We start from the raw sequence: 17,934 nt of genomic DNA on the forward strand, positions 1-17,934 counted from the left end.
CTTGGCTTTGTGTGGGATTGGTATTATTTTCTTCTTAAATATTTTAGATAATTCACCAGTGGAACCGTATGCTTTTTAAAGAAATTTATTCTCAGTGATGTTGCTGACTGTTTAACCTTTCAGAGGGTTATCCTCCAGTGGGCTATTCCTTATGCACCCACTGTGTCTGCTAATTGAGCCTTTGATATTAACACCTTTTAACCACTTATCCTCACTCAGGTATTTAACCCCCTTTCAAACTTAAATTTATGATATTTTCCCACTTTTTGCATTCATGGTTGTTTTAAAATTCAAGAAAATTTAAGAAACCTTTTTGAATAATATTATACCACAAATTGAACTAATTTAAGATACTTGGATTGGGAATCTCTGCTGCTGTGGACTGAATTATGTTTCCTCAAAATTCACATGTTGAAGCCCTAATCTTTACTGGGACTGTATTTACAGTAAGGACATAATTCAGGTTAAATGAGGTTATAAGAGTGGGCCCCTAATCGCATGGGATTAGTGTCCCTATAAGAGGAGATACCAGAGAACTAGTGTTCTCTCTCCACCATGGGAGGGCGGCCAAAAGGGAGGCCTCTCCAGAAACCAAACCCTGATGGAACCTTGACCTTGGGCTCCCCAGTCTCTAGAACTGTGAGAAAATAAACCTGTATTTAAGCTGCCCAGTCTGTGATATTTTGTTATGACAGCCCAAGCTGACTTATACATCTCCTTTATGCTGTTGCTTTTGGAATGTGTTTTCCTAATTGTGCTGTCATGTAACTGAATACCTGATAGGGTCTTCTGCATGGGCTTTTCAGGGCATCCTGGATTGGGTGCTTGTTACGGTCTGCTGGGAGTGTTACAGTAGCTAGTTAAATGAATGCTAGTTTTCACAAACTATAACCTGTCAGGAATGTTCCACCACCGTTGGTGTGTTCCCTCAGAATCATGTACATATTCCTCAGAACTGTCAGTGTCTTTCAGTGCTAACGTGAGCTTGGGAAAGTAGAGATTTACTTTTCCGAGTTTGAACTTCCGTTAAACAAAAAATTTTTACAACTTTAACAACAGTTGGCAGTTATACTTTTTGTTAAACTGTATACGGGTCACATAGTTTGGGAAGTGTATTATATTCCTTTTTACTTTTAAGTGGATTAATGTTAAAAATAATCTAACTTTCAAAGGAGTATTTACTATTTTTGCATAACAAATGCCACAAATTCAGTGATTTAAAACAATGCCCATTTATTAGCTCACAGTTCTGTGGAACAACAGTCTGGTGTTGTGTGACTTTTTTTTTTTGCTTAGGGTATCACAAGGCTAAAATTAAGGTGTTCACCTTACTGAGTTCTCATCTGGAGGCTCTGGGGAAAGTTCAGCTTCCTAAACTCGATCTCGTCATTGGCAGAAGGCAGTTCCTTGTGGCAGTAGGACCAAGGCCCCCTCTTTCCTTGCTGGGCCCCCAGTGTTTGACTGCATTCCTTGATGCATGGCCCTCCATCTTCAAGGTGGCAGTGGAGCTCTGAATCTTTCTTGTGCTTGAATCTTGAAGTTCCCTTTCTGCCACCAGCAGAGAAAATTATTTGTTCTTCAAGGGTTCGTGTGATTAGGTCAGACCCAACTGGATAATCTTCCTGTTTTAGGGCCAATCTATGATGTAACATAACCTAATCATGAGAGTAAAATCCATCATTTTCAGTCCTGCAAATTATGCAGGGTGTGTACACCAGAGGAAAATCTTACGGGCATCTTAGAATTATGCCTGTCACAAAAGGGTTTTCTGTAAGTGAATATGTCTGTGATTTTGAATCTTGATGATTTGAATAAAGAGGGATTGATCAAAGTATTTACTGTGCAATCCAACTGACAAAAACCTATACATACGTGTTTTATGTTTTTCTAGAGTGACTTAATCTTTCTAATGAGACAGTGTATAATACAATTTCCCTCCATGATTTAAAAAATAGTATAAGGATGGGAATGAGCGTTTACTTTTGCTATGTGTGATACAGTGCAGTATTGCTGAGAAATCTAGTTCATTTGTAAATCTGTCATCAATGTGAATGACTTCCAAAGTGTACATCTCTTAGCTTCTACTTCCTTCTTCTGAGCTGCAGATTTATATTTCCTACTGCTTACTGGAAATCACCATATAGGTAATCTGATAGGCAACTGCATTTCAGCAGATCTCAAACCAAAGCCATTTTCTTTTCCATGCATCTTTCACTAACTCCTGTATTTCCTATGACTGTCCGTTACCTAAGCTAGAAAAGGTGGAGTCACCTTTGATGTATCCTACTGCTTCATTGTCTTTTTAATTTGTCACTAGTTCGTGTTGGCTGGCCTTACCCAGGATTAAAGAGAATTTTAAAACTTTATAAGGGTAAGGATATTGTTTGTTTATCGTATATCAACCACATAGATATGCTGGCTCATAATAGGCTCTCAGTGAACACTTATTGAGTGAATAAATGAATCTCAGTGTTTAGAACTAATCATGTCAGCCAAACTCTGTGTTCAGTTAATGTACCTTCCCAGCCTTGCAGCGTGGTTATGTGTCTGACTACTCCTCTTTCTACTCCTTTTTGAGGTCCCTCAGAGTTCGCTTACAGATTTGTCTTCAGCTGACTTCACCCCCTCCGCACGCTGTGAGCTGTGCTTATAGACTTGCCCATGGCGTCCATACCCCTCTGGCTCTCTCCAGTATCTAATTGGCTTAACCCAGGCTTTGGCATCCATCCCTGTGTGGTCCTGCCTTCCTGGAAGCTCTCGAATTAGACCTGCCTTGGTCCCTTTGAGTTTAGTGTTCAAATACACATTCTGGTTAATACGGGGGTTAGCTAGACAATTTATGGATTTGATAGTTCTCAGTTTAAGCACTCATGGGTATGTATAAAATGTGTTACTATTCTGAAACACACCTAGATAAAATGGTCTTTAAATATAGGTAAATAAAGGTTTTGTCAAGTCAAATTACATTTAAACAGTAGCATGATTAGATATCTATAAAAATCTTAAATCTCATAATATTTCTTGACATAAAGGTGCCCACTGTTTTGATGAAGGTGGATAATTATTCATTAATCACTTATTATGTGTTCAGATCTTTGCATGTACTGTGTCCTTGTGGAGTAGGTACTATTATTGGCCTCATCTTTTGTTTGTGAGGCCAACAAGGCTTAGCAGTTTAAGTGGCTTGCTTAAGGAACATGAGCCTGTGCTTGAGCGTACATCTGGTGACTCAGAACCTGGAGGACCAAGGGATGCTGTCTCCCACAGGTTACTGTACATTTACAGGTGAACTTGAGTTAAACGGGTGAGAGTCTTCAACCCTTTGTGCTGCAAGGCGTGTGCCTGAACGGCTGCCTCTGTTGTAGGCTTCTCTTTGCTGGTGTTGTTTTCTGAGTCAGGAGAAGGGTAAAGGTTGGCGTCCTAAGCTTTCCTTGTGGTTCTACTCCAAAATCATTGTTTTCCTCTATGTCTTATCACTTTGAGCAACTTAAGTTTTTATTTGGCTTTCTCAGTTAAAGAAACTTTCATCGATATCCTCAGCCAAGGGAAAACACATAATTTCATTTTGGTTTAGAAATACAGCAGTGTGGGATTTGCCTTCTGATAAATGCAAATTACAAACAATGAAAACGATGTCTTTGCAGCCAAGGCACCCTTCAGGCTGTTAATTCACTTGGAATGAGCAATCAATTAGGTGGGTCAAAATCCCAGCAGCATGTTCAATTAAGGTACATTAATTGACTCCTTTTTAGGGCATAGGCAAATCTTCTTTCAGTAAGAAGGTACTTGGGTAGGAAGGAATTATTTAGGTTATATAGATAGATAGATAGAAGGCAAGAATAATGATTACAAGGCATTTAAATCTTTTTTTAGCTTTATTGAGGTATTATTGACTTATATGTATCTGTAAGGTATACAATGTGATGATTTCAGATGCGTATTTATTGAGAAATGATTACCACGATAAGGTTAGTTAACACTTCCATCCCCTCACATAATTTCCTTTGTGTGTGTGTGTGTGGGGGGGATAACTTTTAAGATCTACTCTCAACAACTTTTAAGTATATAATACAGTATTGTTAATTACAGTCACAACACTGTATATTAGATCCCCAGAATTTATTCACTAACTCATAGTTGGAAGTTTGTACCCCGTTGACCAATATCTCCCATATCCCCGACCTGTGAGCTCTTAGCAACCACCAATACTCTCTCTTTGAGTTTGACTTTTTTAGATTCCACATACAAATGAAATCATAGAGTATTTGTCTTTCTCTGTCTTACTTAACTTAGCATAATGCCTTCAAGGTCCATCCATGTTATCACAAAAGGCAGGATTTCTTTCCTTTTTATGGCTGAATAATATTCCTCTGTGTGTGTGTGTGTGTGTGTGTGTGTGTGTGTATCACATCTTCTTTATCCATTCATCTGTTGATGGACACTTAAGGTCGTTTCCATGACTTGGCTATTATGAATAGTGCTGCAAAGAAGATGGTGGTACAGATAGCTCTCTTCAAGATAGCATTTATTTCCTTCAGATATATACCCAGAAGTAGGACTGCTGGATCATATGTTAGTTCTATTTTTAATTTTTTGAGGAAACTTCACACTGTTTTCCATAATGGCTGCACCAATTTACATTCCCACCAACAGTGCACAAGTGTTCCCTTTTCGCTAACACTTTTCATCTCTTGTCATTTTGATGATAGCTATACTAACAGGTGTGAGGTGATACTTCACTGTAGTTTTCATTTTCATTTCCCTGATGATTAGTGATATTTAGTACCTTTTTATGTACTCATCTACTGACCATTTGTATGTTTCCCTTGGAAAAATGTCTATTCCAGTCCTTTGCTCATTTTTTAATTGGATTTGTTTTTGCTATTGAGTTGTATGAGTTTCTTATATATTTTGGATATTAACCATTTATCAGAGAGTTTGCAAATATTTTCTCCAATTCTGTGGGTTGCCTTTTTGTTTTGCTGATTGTTTCTGCTGTGCAGAAGCTTTTCAGTTGGATGTAGTCCCACTATTTTATTTTTGCCTTTATTGCTTGTGCTTTTGGTATCATATCCAGAACAACTTTGTCAACATCAATGTCAAGAAGCTTTTCCCTATGTGTTCTTCTAGATGTTTTATGGTTTCAGGTCTTATGTTTAAGTCTTTAATGCATTTTGAGTTAATTTTTGTGGGTGGTGTAAGTTAGGGGTCCACTTTCATTCTTCTGTGTGTGGTCATCCAGTTTTCCCAACCCTGTTTATTGAAGAGACTGTCTTTTCCCCACTGAGTCTTCTAGACTCCCTTGTCAAATATTAGTTGACTGTATATTTGAAGATTTATATCTGGGCTGTCAGTTCTGTTCCATTGGTCCGTGAATCTGTTTTAATGTCAGTACCATACTGTTTTGATTAGTATAACTTTGTAATAAAGTTTGAAATCAGGGATAGTGGTGTCTCCAGCTTTGCTTTTCTTTCTCAGGATTGCTTTGGCTCATTGGGAGTGGGTCCCATGAATTTTAGAGTTTTCTTTTATTTCTGTGAAAAATGACATGGCATTTGCTTTTACTTTGCTCCTTGTTTTTCCTCCTTGGTTAAAAAAGAATGATATCACTGGCTATGGGGTTTGACAGAAATCCAAAAAAGCATCTCATCTATTCGTTTTTATTATAACTTTGGAGCTATTTTAATGATATTGAAAACCATTTACAGCTCTCACATTTTAACCTCTATTCATTGCATATAAAGGACTTTGCCTTTCTAAATAAAGAAGCCAAAATGGAAATTACCTTTAGAGCCCATTAATCCCTTCCTTTATTTGATAAATGGCAAGAAGGAACTGCTATATAAATCCTTATGTTTATAAACTCATGTACACCAGTGCATTGTGGAGTAGAACTTTGACGTAAAGATTTCATATTATAGTGTACACAGGGATCTGTTTCCAGAATTGGAGCTATATTATAGGTGGATTGAAGGATGTCAGAATTAGAAAAGCATATTCAAGAAGTAAAGAAATTCTTGTTTTTCAGAAAACTTAATATAGACATTCAAACCGTTTGGATGGAAAAAGAAACGTGAAAGTAGTGTAAAAGAAAGAAACGAATCTCATCTGGTCTCAGGGAGGATTAGGAACTTGAGTGGGAGCTGTGGTCTACTGAGAGGTGGGGTCCATTGCTTGGACACTTGCTTTCCGACCTGGGTGCATCTGTGATCTTGCAGGGCTGGGCACAGTTTGCAGCAGCACATCTGCACATCTGTGAAATCACGTAAGAAAAATGGTGACTCATGGATTAATTCACTAATTGATGATGGTCCCTGTGTTGGAGATTGCCAAGACTACTTCTGAGTTTGGTGATTTGCTAGGAGGACTCCAGAACACATAGTCATGCTTATGGTTAAGATTTCTTACAGCAAAAGTGCCAAATCAGCAAAGGGGAACGGTACACAGGGTGAAGGCGTGGGGGGGATCGGGCACGAGCTTTCAAGAATCCTCTCCCAGGGGAGCCACACAGGACTCGGATAATTCTTCCAGCAACGACTGTGACAACACGTATGACGTGCTGTCTACTCGGGAAACTCATTAGAGGCTCAGTACCCAGAGTTCCTGCTGGGGGCTCGTCACACAGGCACCCTCTGCCTGTCACCGTCCAGAATTGCAGACCCCCAGAAGGAGAGCAGGTGTTTGGCATAAATCATACTGTTTGCACAAGCAGGCTAGGCCCAGCGGCCACTGGAAACACTCTCAGGGCCACGTTCCCGGGTGCCAGCCTTGCAAGCAGCCTCTCAGAACAGTCTCAGGCCCGCCGTCAAGTCTCTTCTGCACGGACCCAGGGACTGTGCTCCGTGGACAGTGGAGAATGAGACAGATCAGCTGTCCTCATGGAGCTTACAGTCTACCAGGAGAGGCTGATGTTTAATAAGAGAACAATAAATAAATAGGGACTTCAGCTTGGGGTGAGTGATTTGGAGTATGAGAGAATCACGGAACAGGGCAGTGAATGTAGAGTGTGTGGTCAGAGAAGTTGCCTCTGAGGAAGTTGCTTTGAAATTGGTGAGATGTCTCGCTTAGCCGGGTGAAGAGTGGGCAGACATCAGCAGAGACCACGGATGGGGAAGGGCTTGGCGCATTTGAGGAAACAGAGGAAGCATGGGGGAAAGTAGGATCTCAAATTAGACTTATTTTCAGGGCTAGCCTGTGGTTCCAGGTGGTTTCTGCTACAAAGATTTCTTCCTGCCTTCTTATCAAAGTCTGAGGTTTAGCAGTCAGATTTCTCAGTTTATAATTTGAAGTAAAATGTGTAATATAACTCCAGATTGGGAGGTAGCACTGATCAGTAGCAATCCCATTAAAGTATGATAAGCTCAGATGGGGAAAGTGTCAAAAACAAGAGGCAATTTGCCTTTAAGAGGTAAGCTCTTGGGCTTGTAGCTTTGTTCCAACCTTAATTATTGCTTTTGTGGTGAAGAAAAACTAATTCAATTACTTCTCTGTGCTCATTTTCCTTTTTTATACTTTGAGGATTAGGATTTATTTTTCAACCAATATTTATTGATCATTTACTATGTGCCAGATACATGATGCTCTGGGGCTTCAGTGAACTAATACATGTCACCGTTGTAGCATAGAATCATATACAGAGAGAGCATTGAAGTGAGGCCAGCAGTGATTAACGAAGGCTCTTAGCTGGTTTATCCTTTTGTGAGGGAAGGAGATAAAGTGGTTGGAGCAGAGGTGAAGCGAGATCAATACCCAGTAGGGAGAAGGTGTACAAAGTTTGAGTGTTGGGGATTCTAAAGGCAAACTTAACTGATTTTAAGCTTATTCCACTGCTAACCTGCACTTGCTTTTGGATAAATACAGAAGGTCATGCTTAGAAGCATACACATGCAACCCAGGAGAATGATTACCTGCAACTTGTGTGGACACACACACACACACACACACGCACAGACAACTTCGCAAAGCGTTGCCATTGAGCACCATGATTGTCCGCCACTGCTTAGTATGACATGAGATATCTTGTTTTAACTCGACAGATTTTGTTATTAAGGCACTAAAATGATTACTGTACATTTAGAAAATTTACTCTTTAAGACATGTATTTTGGAATTGTCTTTTGAAGCTAATGAGAATTATTTCTGCAGTAAATTTTTATATACGCCTCTCTCCTGGGTAGTTTGAGAACATGATGACACCTCAGATGGTGAGGTGGGGTCCACTGGATTCCCCTCTCCTGAGCCTCCAGATCCAGTTACAGAAGCTTTTATTCCCTAAAAATTTCTGCCTGATATTGAAGTACAATTTGGTTTCCTAAAATGTTAATTCTAGTTTTGTCCCCTGGGTTCATACATGGAAAAAAAAAAAAAACAGAAAAGAAAAGCCAGTCCAAATTTCTTAACCTTTTTTACTTAACGGCATTCAGATTAAGCAGTAATAGTGTCCACCAGGAATCTTGTGTTCTCCCAACTAAACATTTGTAGTCATTCCCTGACTCCTCACGTGACATGCATTTCAACCCCCTCATAGTTCAGGTTATTCTTTGACAATTGAGCTAATATAGTACAATATTTAATAGCATGAGAGGTTTTGTTTTGTTTTTTTTTGGTTGTTTATTTTTAATCAAATGCTATTTTACGGTTGAATTAAGACTTTAAGAAGCTGAAAATTATTTACTTATTCTTCACACCTGGAGTAAACATAGGGAAATTAGAAAATTGAGACAATTATTGTGATGAATCAGAGAAAGTACTATTAGTAATGTATACTTAGAATTTTAAAGTATACGGTTTCTTCTAATCTAGCTGAGATTAGCTACAGTGAGATAATGGGGCAGGAGAAGACTTGATGATAAGACCCCTAATTTGAGAGGAAAGAATTGTTTTAAGATTGAGAAGACCTGAGTTAGGGTAACATAAAGGCACTGTGGAATGGGGCTCAGGAACCACAGCTCAGGAACAGGGGTGGGCAGTGGGAGGGTGCTGGGCTCCTGCCATATGTTTTTGACTGCTTTTTAAAAAAAGAATACAGACATGTATTGGGATTTTTCTCCACAAATTAAGACAGCAGAATTAATACTTGAAAAATTGTGCTTTTTCTTATTTCTAACAATAGATCCTTTAGTACTTATAATTAATTTAAAAGTATCCCTCTGAGTGAGAAAAACAATAGTTCTTTAGCCTCTGATTTGAAAGTGATTTTCTAATTTTTTATGAATATTAAGATAGTAAGATTTCAGAAATAAAATGTTCTTCAGCATGTAGATACCCACTTTTAGAATAATAATTTGTTATAAAGACAGATTTACAGGTATATCTGAAGTGAACCTAAATGTGTATCCAGTTGGTGACAAAATCAGAGAGAAGAATATTCCAAGTGACTTTAAAATATAGTAATTTGTACATTTCTAGTGAGATGTATACTAAAGGAGAAAAAAAAAACAAATGAGTAGTTATGTAATCTAGTCTGTCATTCCTGGAACTGAAATACCACTGCCCACTGAAAGGAACCAGAGATCCTAAGGAAAATTGTCTGCATCCAGATCTGGGGCAGAAAATGTACAAGCTGAACCTGAAACACCCTATCCTCGCAGATTGTAAGGAAGCCGTCAAGAACTACTAGATTCTTGTCACAGTGACTTGGGAACCAGCTTGAAGAGGCTCCTTCCACTGACCAAAAGATGGGACAGTTTGAGTACCAGCAAGGAAAATAATTACAACGGAAGAAACAGATCAAATTTGTTCAAATCTATGGGTTCATAGTAGTAATATTTTTAGTTCCTCACCTACAGGAGAATGCTACTGAACCAACTCATTGTGAAAACTGGTAAATAAAGGGGAACAAATTAAGCATTTATCCTGTCTTATCTCAATGAACTAACCAAATACTAGATGAGGTGAAGTTTCTCTTTGTATTATTTCAGCTAGTACATGAAAAAGGCATTATAGAATTAGGAAACCACCATTTTCAAGGCATAATGAATCAATAGCTCATAGATCATCAATGCTGCTAATGTCACAAAGAGAGACAGCCAGATGGTGTGAACCTTTTGGCAGGAGAATACAATGCCGCTTATAAAAATTGACTACTCACCTCGATGTTGAACCTCAATCTGTTGAGGTCTCTAGATCTAATTTCAGTTTTCAGGAAATGCAGAGGAAAGATGAACATGCTGAACAGCACAACAGGGATGCAGTCAGAAAAATCCAAACTCTAGAAAACCATAGAACCAAAGTTCTGTTTTCTCCAGTAATAAATATGTGGGGAAAACAAAAAAGATGGAGGGGGAATCTATAGGATAAAGAAACCTATGAAACTACCGAACAACTATAACTGCAGCATGTAGACCTACCTGGGTCGAGGTTATGCAAACAACCTGGTCAAAAAATATCTAGAAAAATGGTACAGGTGAACCTATTTGCAGGGCAGGAATAGAGAGGCAGGCATAGAGAATGGATGTGTGGATATGGGGCGGGGGAGAGAGGGTGGGATGAACTGGGAGATTGGGATTGACATATGTGCACTGCCATGTATAAAACAGATAGCTAGCGGGAACCTGCTGTATAGCACAGGGAGCTCAGCTCGATGCTCTGTGGTGACCTAGATGGGTGGGATGGGGGGGAGGGGTGAGAGGGACCTACAAGAGGGAGGGGATGTATGTATACATACACCTGATTCACTTCGTTATGCAGCAGAAACTAACACAACATTGTAAAGCAACTATACCCCAATTAAAAAAATATATTGAGCATTAGAAACTCAAACACTTGGATATTTGATGGTTTTAAAAATGATTATCAATTTGTCTTTATATGTGATAATAGCATCTTATAATCTGTATGCAGACAAAAGATTGCATAGATGAGAGAATGTAGTTTATTAGTGGAAATGAAGTATTTTTAAATATATTGGTTCAAATGTTCATGTTACCTTGGAATAGACATTAGTATCTATCTGTGTGATTCATTGTGTGGATTATTGGTGGCAAATTTTTAATCACTGGATGCTAGTGTGTGCTAATGACAGCTGTGGTCTGATCCTATTACTCTCATTGGGTTTGTTTCAAAGAAACACTAACCAAGTCTTTTATTGACATAAACAAAATGTACCGGCCATGGGAAGCTATGGAAACATTAAACCAAAGTCAGACAAAAACAAAAGAAGAATGATTTCATCATCCGTACATCTGCCATTTTCCAGGAGTGTGGATAATTATTTCAGTGTCTTATATTCTGGGTTGGTCCTGTGTTGGCCCAAAGGTCCTTTGCAAAATTGCATGTTAATAGGAAGTAAAAATGGATAAAATATTAGAAATAAGTGCTTTTGTTGGCTAAGAAAGTTGAGCATACTTTAAACGATAAAACAAAAATGGACATTTTAGAAAGTTTGGAGTTTTAATGCTAAAGAAATGAGAAGTTACAAACCTGTGATTTGATTCTGTGGACAATCCTAGAATTGGCTTTCATACAGGTGAAAAATGACTTTTTGGTACTATCAATGCTAGTAAATGTACTCAGCAAAAATGCTGTATATGGATTAGCTCATTGAATTATTATGACACTGTGAGATAGATATTATTGTTCTCATTCCTATTCAAATCCCATTCCCATACAGATAAGAAGCCAGGCTGAGAGAGTTTAGGTGCTTTGTCCAGGCTCAGGCCCAGGTGAATAGGTGAAATGAGGAAACTAACTTTTGCTTTTTATCACTTTTAATCACCAAGACATAATGACTCCCCCTGCCATTCTCATGTTGAAGGCGGTAGTTATTTTCATGAAATGTGAATGGTAACTTGGGGAGAAAAATTATAATTAGGTCATTTGAAACATTTGAGATATAAAGCTATGTAATAACATTTGGAACTCTAAAAGGAGTTTACAACCAAAATGGTCTATTTTCCATCCCATTCTCTTCTACATACTTAAATCCAGGATTTGATTAATTTCTTTAGAAGTTTACTTAGACATCACAGCTCATTTATGACTCAATTGATCTTTAAAAAATATTTTGAGTAATTTATACAAAATAAGTGTCAAGGAGTGGGGAGTTACGCTCTGCCTTCTTGAGGGCAGAGTATCTGCATAAATTATTTGGAATTCTTCTGTATGGAAGATTTGTCTACTCTTCTCTGTTTGTTCATTTATTTGTTCAGTCATTTATTTATATCAGCATGAACTCATGGGTTGTCTTAGTCCATTCAGGCTGCTGTAACAAAATACCACAGACTGGGTGACCTATAAACAACAGAAATCTATTTTTCACAGTTCTGGACGCTGGGAAGTCCAAGGCCATGGTGCAGCTTGGTTGAGTGAGGACCCTCTTCTGAATCACAGAGTTTCTGTGTTCTCACATGGTGGAAAGGGGCTTGGGATCTCTTCGGATTCACTTTTATAACGCACTAATGCCATTCATGAGGGTTCCACCCTTTGCCTCTAACACCTGGCAACCAGTGATCTTTTTACTATCTTTTTCTATAATTTTGCCTTTTCCAGAATGTTGCATAATTAGAATTATACAGCATGCAGCCTTTTCAGGCTAGCTTTTTATACATGGCAATATGCATTTAAGACTAATCCATGTCTTTTCATGGCTTGCTAGCTCATTTCTCCTCATTGCTAAATAATATTTAATTATATGGTTATGGCACAAATGATGTATCCAGCTTGCCTTTTTTAAACTTTTTTTATTTTTTAAAATTTTATTTATTTAAAAGATTTTATTGGGGTGTAGTTGATTTACAATGTTGTGTTAGTTTCTGTTGTACAGCAAAGTGAATCAGTTATACATATACATATATCCACTCTTTTTTAGATTCTTTTCCCATATAGGTCATTACAGAGCATTGAGTAGAGTTCCCTGTGCTATACAGCAGGTTCTTATTAGTTATCTATTTTATATATAGTAGTGTGTATATGTCAATCCCAATCTCTCAATTTATCCCTCCCCCCTTTCCCCCCTGGTAACCACTTTTGCAGGACATCTTAGGTATTTCCAATTTTGGTTGATTATGAGTAAAGCTGCTCTAAACATTCACATGCAGGTTTTGTGTGGGTAAATCAGTTGGGTAAATACTTGGTAGTGTGACTGCTGGATCATATGGTAAGATTATATTTAGCTTTATAAGAGACCGCCAGTCTTCCAAAGTGACTGCCATTTTGCATTCTTACCAGCACTGAATGAGAATTTTTGTTGCTCCTCATCCTTGCTAAAATTGATAGTCGGATTTTTGGATTTTAACCATTCTAATAGGTATGTAGTGGAATCTCATTTTTGTTTAACTTCAACTCACAAATGATCATCTTTGCATATTCTTATTTGCCATATCTATATCTTCTTTTGCCAAGTGTCTGTTCAGCTCTTTGACTCATTTTTAATTGGGTTTTTTTCTTGTTGAGTTTTAAGCATTCTTTGTATATTTTAGATACAGTTCCTTTATCTGGTATGTAATTTGGCAAATAGAAAGTTGAGAGTTAAAATCACTTTGGGAATAAGTGGAAAGGAGATGACTCATGTAGTTTTGAGGCAAGATGGAGCTTGAGGTGATGGAAGAATTTCCAAACTAGAGATTAAAAATATAATAAGATTTTGCTGTCATCATCATAGATTATTGTAGAGAAAGCAGAAGTAAAGAGCAAATAGAAAGTTAGGATAAGAACCATATTGTGCCACAAAAGTGATAGAAGGAAGTTTTAAGAAGGAATCAAATGTTGAATATGTACCACTATGATGGACATAATGAATGTATGAAAATTACTTTGTCTTCTTGAGGTCAAATCAGCTGTCAGCTTACTTCTATATTCTGTGCCTTTTGTATCTGGGGACCCTAACTTGCTTTGTCAAGAGAACTCTCTCTCTTACTTTAATGAGTTTCTTATCTTTAGCACCTTGTAGAATTTCAAATTGAATTTTACATCACTGAGGCTCTTTTGCAGGGTGAACATGGGCTGGATCTTGTTTTTTTTTTTTTTTTACCTAATACAACTACATAATTATATATATTATATATATATATATATATGAGAGATCTATATATCTATATAGTTTAAATTGATTTTTTAAATACCGAATTCATTGAAATAAATCAGTTGCCTTCTCAATAATACCAGTCTGTTGTAGAATCATACAGTTGTGACTTTAGTCCCCAGCAGAATTATTTAATATGTATAAATTCTGTGCCTTGTCTGTGCTAGAAACATGCAGCCTATTCCCTGAAGTCATAAAGATATACTTGCTTTTTCTCTTTTCTGCATCTAAAAGTACAATTTTCCATTGTCTTTTTCACCTAACCATCCCTAAGGATGGTAATTTATTGAATAATTCACAGAGAGTGTACAAGAGTACAAATAATTACAATCACTGAGTAATAGTTATTGATAGCCTATTTGTGATTTTGAGTTGTTTAGTGAAATGGCATACCAACATGAAGCATCAATTTGAAAACATGTAATTTTATATCTTTTTAAGTGAAGATATGTAAAAGTTCTTTGCTTGAAAATTCTGTGTATATTCAACAGTTATTAGACTATGAAAATTATTTCAGTGAAACTGACTACATATATTGAATATCAATGAAAAAATGTCGAGTATTTTGAACTGAACATTAGTTTTATCATTGGATTTAGTGACCCTGAGAAAAGGAGAATTTGTGTTGTAAACAGTAAAAGATAAGAACTTATTCCTTAAGCATGTTTTTTAGCACCTACCATGTACCAGTGCTTTATTCTCCCATTTGATACTGTTGCTAGAGTTTCACTTACCTTAAGTCTTAAATCTATGATAATTACTTACAAAAAAGTGGAAGCACTTTGCAAGGCTTAACTGAACAGCGCTGGAATACAACATCGGTTCAAATATGACACTGAAATTTACTGTTGCAAAACAGCTGTATAACATGACGTAATATCTATAGTTTAAAATTGCTAAAGTTCTAACTACTTTTTTTCCCCTACTTTTTCATAGTGGTAAAATATAAATAACACACAATTTGCCATTTTAACCGTATCAAGGATATAATCCAATGGCATTAATTATACTCACAATGTGTGCAACCATCACCCCTGTCTACTTCTAAAACTTTGTCTTTATCCAAAACAGAAACTCTGTACCCATTAAGCAAATAATTCCTCATTCTCCTCTCCCTCGGCCCCTGGACGCCCCTAGTCTACTTTGTCTCTATGAATTTACCTGTTCTAGATATTTCATATAAGTGGAATCATATAATGTTTGCCCTTTGTGTCTAGCTTATTTTATTTACCATATCATTCTTAAGGTTCCTCCATGTTGTAACAAGACTTCATTCCTTCTTATGGATGAATAATAGTCCATTGTATGTATATACATCTTTTAAAAAATTTCTATGTTAAATCAATCGGCATAAATGTCATTTTTCTATATCTTTGATGTAAATGAAGATGTCGTATTGGTTAATTTTATTCTTTTCAATTCTTTTACAGGTTTGACAGATGAAAAAGTGAAGGCATATCTTTCTCTTCACCCCCAGGTATTAGATGAATTTGTATCTGAAAGTGTTAGTGCAGAGACTGTAGAAAAATGGCTGAAGAGGAAAAACAACAAATCAGAAGGTAAGATCTCATTCAGATTGAGTGTGGATTACTTTCTATTTTATAGTGACAAAAAAGGTATTTAATACATGCTAGAACGTAAAATATTAGTAGTTTAATTCTGTAAGAATTTTATTCTGTTTAAAAAGATAACTTAAAATAAGTTAGAAGGAGGGGAAACAAATACAAAAGGATGATCTTTAACTAAAAAAATGCCTGGCAAAGAATTGAAAATTTATTTAGATATGACCACATTGAAAAATGCAGAAGTCAATATTAGACTTGATTTTATTTAATGATTATTATTGATTATAAAAATATTCTTTATAGATTTCAAGAATAGATATATATTATATTTTGCAAAATGAATTATTCAAACAATTTTTGTATGTGCACAGTAGGAAAAGAAGTCTTGACTTACATTAGACATTTTATTTACACTCATAAACTTAAGATGTGGTTATATTTATGGAAAAAAGAAAGGTGGACTCAAAAGGAATGTGAAGTCAAATAAATTTCCCCCCAAATTGAATCTATGTTAATATATTGGATTTGGTTATTCTGGTATAATTTTAATTTTGGATTTAAATGAATTTATATTTGGCCACTTATGACTTCTCATTTCTATGAATGTTGCTTTTATAGTGGAAATTAAAATTTATATACGATTCTAACTATATGGAGAACTTTTATATTAAAAAAACCAAAATATATACTATTTTTCTGGAAATTTTTTTTTGTGTAAAAAAATGCTACATTTAAAGTTCAAAAATGACCATTACTAAAATATTATGCTGTTAGACCTATGCTAATAGTGTGCTGCCTGGAGCTGATTTTCCTCACTCTACATATGAAAGTTTCTATAATTTTCTTACATAATTTTTATAATAAAAAAGAGGTGGATATTTTTAAAAAGAGAGTTTTTGGTATTGAAACACAAAATTGTTTTTAAAGTGTCCATGGGTGTGTGTGAATGTGTATGCATGTATGTGTGGATTGAGAGGGAGGGAAAAAGGGAGAGAGAGAGAGAGAAAGAAATATACCTAAATCAGAGACAGGCATATTCTCTTCAAAAGGATCACGGCATTAATAGTAAGAACAAAGCGTGACATGCCATGTTTCATCTATTACAAACCTTACACATTTCCAAACAGTTCGAGATGTCTGAAACTTTCAGAAGTGTGACTGAGTTGTACTTAAGGCAACCTGCTGTATAATGGTGGACAGTAATATAATGCAAACATATATGCTGCCAACATTGTTAATCAACTACACTCCCATATAAAATGAAAAGTTAAAAATATATATGATGTCTCTGAGATATGAAATTGAGCGTAGGTCTTAGAAAATGAAAAGAATTGCATGCTGTTTTAGTGTTACAGTGATAGTTAACTTTTAAAGTTTTATAAATATTTGAATGTCATCCCACATCTCCCGAATCTGTTTTCTACATTAGTTAACCAAATAATACTTTAAACCTCTTAATACATATACTCAAGAGTTAAATGATTATTAAGAATAGCAATGTGTAACTGAAACAATACTCAGTTATGCTGGAAGAAAAACTTGTCCTTATAAGGAGATGATTTTGACAGTGACCCTGTGCCGGGCTAGAGACTGTTGATGCCACCGAGAATGTGAATGAATCGTCCACTCGGGGCTCACCGTCTAGTGGTGGGGAAAGGCATAGAAGTGACCGCAGCACAGAATGCACCAGCAGTAAACAAGGATGCAAGCAGTTTGCAGTGCAAGGGCATTAAAAGGAACCTTTAATTCTACTGCTGCGGTCCAGTAAGACCCTTTTTACCTCCTCTTCCAAGGAGTTTATCACAAGAATGTATCTCATTACATCTGCTTTATATCCAGTGAGATTCTGTAGCATGGCCCCTGCAGACTGTTTAAAGGCAAGGTTTAGCACTAAACTTGTGTGAGTAGCATGGAAAAAGCATTGCCCAGTCTTCTTTGAGATGTAGAAAGCCAGTTAAATATCTTTATTTCATTTATATTGTCACGGATTAAAGTAGTGGTTCTCTGAACCATCTCCTTTCTTTTCCCTCACCACCCCCCCCCCCCGCTCATTATTATCCCTTCATTGAAAATGTCTTGAGGAAGAAAATTTTTGTCAGGAGATTTTTAAGGAGTGTTTCTATTACCATGTGTGGACCCAGGAACAGAAAGTGTGATAGCTAGAAGGTCTTGGAGAATATTTTGTTGAAAATGAGAAAAACCTATCCAAATTATTTCATTTTGTGTCAATATAGTAAAAGAAAATGAAGTAAGGAAAACTGTGCTGGAATAAATAATTTGCACAACACTTTGTACATTATAAATACTCAATAAATATTTATTTTATTTATTTTTTTAAACACCGATAAAC

At 36.5% G+C, this 17,934-nt stretch overlaps 1 protein-coding gene across 1 annotated transcript in view; it reads left to right on the top strand.

Moving 5' to 3' along the window:
• PDE10A (phosphodiesterase 10A) overlaps positions 1–17,934 on the top strand; it is a 291,717-nt gene that overhangs the window by 105,729 nt on the left and 168,054 nt on the right. The window contains 1 exon segment of the mRNA XM_059940850.1: positions 15,450–15,578. Within this exon segment, the coding sequence (XP_059796833.1) occupies positions 15,450–15,578 (129 nt within the window).

The sequence above is a fragment of the Balaenoptera ricei genome, chromosome 12 (genome assembly GCF_028023285.1).
Source record: "Balaenoptera ricei isolate mBalRic1 chromosome 12, mBalRic1.hap2, whole genome shotgun sequence".
In the NCBI taxonomy this organism is placed as follows: Eukaryota; Metazoa; Chordata; class Mammalia; order Artiodactyla; family Balaenopteridae; genus Balaenoptera; species Balaenoptera ricei.